This window comes from Syzygium oleosum, unplaced genomic scaffold (genome assembly GCF_021117445.2).
Source record: "Syzygium oleosum isolate NSW1041296 unplaced genomic scaffold, Sole_v2.1 Sole_v2.45, whole genome shotgun sequence".
In the NCBI taxonomy this organism is placed as follows: Eukaryota; Viridiplantae; Streptophyta; class Magnoliopsida; order Myrtales; family Myrtaceae; genus Syzygium; species Syzygium oleosum.
In genome coordinates this window covers 293,344-296,352 of record NW_026607529.1, presented here as the reverse complement: position 1 = coordinate 296,352, position 3,009 = coordinate 293,344, and the positions used below count along the sequence as shown (strand labels likewise).

The 3,009-nt window shown below is 44.6% G+C and overlaps 1 protein-coding gene across 1 annotated transcript; it reads right to left on the bottom strand.

Annotated features, from left to right (window-relative positions):
• Positions 1-1,418: 1,418 nt before the first annotated feature.
• Positions 1,419-2,531, bottom strand: LOC130136281 (uncharacterized). Its single transcript, XM_056306556.1, has one exon. It carries the CDS (start codon positions 2,529-2,531, stop codon positions 1,419-1,421), a length of 1,113 nt encoding a protein of 370 aa, XP_056162531.1.
• Between the last annotated feature and the right edge of the window lie 478 nt (positions 2,532-3,009).

The following is a 3,009-nucleotide window of genomic DNA, read 5'->3' as shown; positions in this document are numbered from 1 at the left end:
GTTAGAACTTTTTATAAAGTTCGTGTGTATCCACTTGCACCACATGGACTCCTTATCGGTGAAAAGAAGCCATATGTGTTTGAGCATCATAGCTCTATTATAATCAGTGAGTCTTCGGATCCCCAGACCTCCTTCTTCTTTAGGTAGGCATACCGTATCCCATGCAACTTTAGCACCGCCCGAGCCTAAATCAGGGCCCTTCCAAAGAAATTGTCTCAAAATAGTCTCAATACTATAAAGCACTGACTTAGGAAGAGAGAAGATGGTGGCCCAGTACACCTGGATAGAAACCAGGACCGATCGTATAAGCTGCAGTCGGCCCGCGAAAGACAAGAACCTGTGAGTCCAAGATCGGACACGCGACGTTATGGAATCAATCAAGCATTTACAATCCTCTTTCCGAAGCCTCGAAGATATGACGGGCACGCCTAGGTATCGAAAAGGAAGAGAGCCTTGTTGAAACCCAAGGCATAGTAGAAGGTCGCTGTGTAGCTCCGGGTTCCCTCCCGACAGATAAATATTGCTTTTTCTGGCATTTGGTCTTAGACCAGACCAATTGGAGAACAAATCGATTGCTTCCTTGATTAGCTGAATGGATCTCAAATGCGCTTGTGCGAATATAAGGACGTCATCCGCAAAGAATAGATGGGAGGTGCGCACTTTCTTGCAACGCCAGAACCATTGGAAATCCGGATTAAGAGTTTTGTCCCTCAGCACACCCGAAAAGATTTCCATAGCTAAGACAAAAAGGTACGGCGACAGTGGATCTCCTTGTCGTATTCCCCGGCTACTAGCAAAGAAGCCGTGAAGTTCCCCATTTATTGCAACTGAGAATTTGGCTGAGGATATGCAAGCTAAAACTAGCTTAGTGAAGTTTTCCGGAAATTTGAATGCTGCAAGTACCTTTTGAATGAAGCTCCACTCAATCGTGTCGTATGCTTTTTGGAAGTCCACCTTGATGGCGCACTTAGGAAAGTAAGACTCATGGTGGAAGTCCGCAAACAACTCCTGGGCGATCATAATGTTGTCACTTATTCTACGACCTCTGACGAAAGCCGTTTGTGGCGGTCCAATTAGCGAAGGAAGGACCTGCGCAATACGCCTTGCAAGGATTTTGGAGATGCATTTATAAAGGGTGTTGCAACACGCAATTGGTCGGAAGTCATTCATACTCGACGCATTGGGGGTTTTCGGTACCAATGTTAAGATGGTATTGTTAACCTCTTTGAGCAAGCATCCAGTTTCAAAGAAGTTCTTGATCGCCTTCAAGATTGAAGGACCAAGATCCCCATGTGAGTTTGAAAAATTCAGCATTGTATCCATCTGGACCGGCGCCTTGCCTTTAGCCGATGAAAATAGAGTAGATTGGATTTCCTCATCGGATACCGGATATGATAAGTAAAGTTGTTGGTTCTCATCTAAAGTCCCGTCAATAAAGCCACCCACCTCCCGGATCGAGGCTGAATATTAGTTGGACTACTGGTGAGTAGTTGCTGAAAGTGACATACAATGTGGTTCTTGACCGCCAATGGTTCAGTAATAAACTCCCCATCTCCTGTCGAAACAGATAAGATTCTATTATGAAGACGTCTATGGTTGACATGATGATGAAAGAACTTGGTATTCATGTCCCCTTCCTTAATCCACCGGATTCTGGATTTTTGCCTGTAAAAGGATTCTTCTTGTAGTCTAAGGTCGGAAAAGGTTCTTTGAAGCTCCACTTCTCTTTCAAGAAGGCTCTGGTTGAAAGGGTTCAAGTCCAAGGCCGACTGAACAAGGAATAGGTCCGATCTAGCCTGTTCTGTTCTTGTGGAAATCTCCGAGAAGGAGCTACGGTTCAAGAGTTTCAACTGAGCCTTGAGAGCTTTAAGTTTGCAGCAAACTTGGAACATAGGAGAACCCACAATATGTGAATGCCAAACTTGAGTGACTAAATCCAGAAATAAAGGATGAGAAGCCCAAAAGTTGAAAAACTTGAAAGGCTTGTTGGAAGTAGGCGGAGGAACAATCTTGATCACCATTGGGGAATGATCCGAGATACCAGAAGGAAGGAAATTAGCTTCCGAGTATGAGAAGATTTGAGACCAAATATCATTGGTAAGTACTCGGTCAATTTTACGCATTTTCCGGTTTGCTCCTGAGGAGTGCGACCAAGTGTATCTGCATCCTACATAACGGAGATCCTCCAGTCCCGCTTGGTTTAGGCATTCCTTAAGATCATCAAAAGCGGGAATCCACGGAGTGGAGCTGCCTACTCTATCGTCTGAATCTCTAATCGCATTGAAATCACCAGCAACAAGCCAAGGGATATCACATGAGGCGAGCCGAATGAGATCAGCCCACAAGTGTCTTCGATTCATAAAAGTGTGTTCACCGTATACTACTGTAAGCATACAAGTTTTATCCATGTGAATCAACCTTGTTTGAGCATGGATGAGTTGAGAAGAAGAGTAGTGAAGGTCCATCTCAATCTCCTTTGGGTCCCAACCAAGCCATATCCTACCAAGAGGAGAGAATTCATAATTGGACATCCATTTCCAGTCAGCAAAAAGGTCTTTAGAAATCTCAAAAAACCGAGAGACTTTGACTTTAGTTTCTATTATACCAATACAACAAAGATGATTCCTCCTAATGAAAGAACGAATTTCTGCTTGCCGAAGGGGTCCAACTAGCCCCCTAATGTTCCATATTCCAAAAAACATTTAGGAAGAAGGGAAACTATCTCTGAGCTTTCCTTGGTCTCCTCCTTTTAGATTTCTTTTTTGAGGAGGACAGACTAGGAGCACTCATAGGGCATTTCGAACTAAGTGTAGCCCCAAGAGAGGGTTTCGGTATCTCTTCAGAAACACTAGATGCAAACGCGCGAGATCTGGTGTTGGGGGGGGACACAGCAGCTGCTTCCACTCCCATCCTATCTTCTGAGGTACTAGACTCCTCCATTACTGCCCGGGAATCAGAGGAGTCTTCAGTGGAGTCCAGTGAAGTGTGTAGATGAGCCATAGTCTGCTG

Bases quoted from the DNA above. Each gene is read 5' to 3' on its own strand.
- LOC130136281 (XM_056306556.1), bottom strand. From the start codon at position 2,531: ATGTCCAATTATGAATTCTCTCCTCTTGGTAGGATATGGCTTGGTTGG.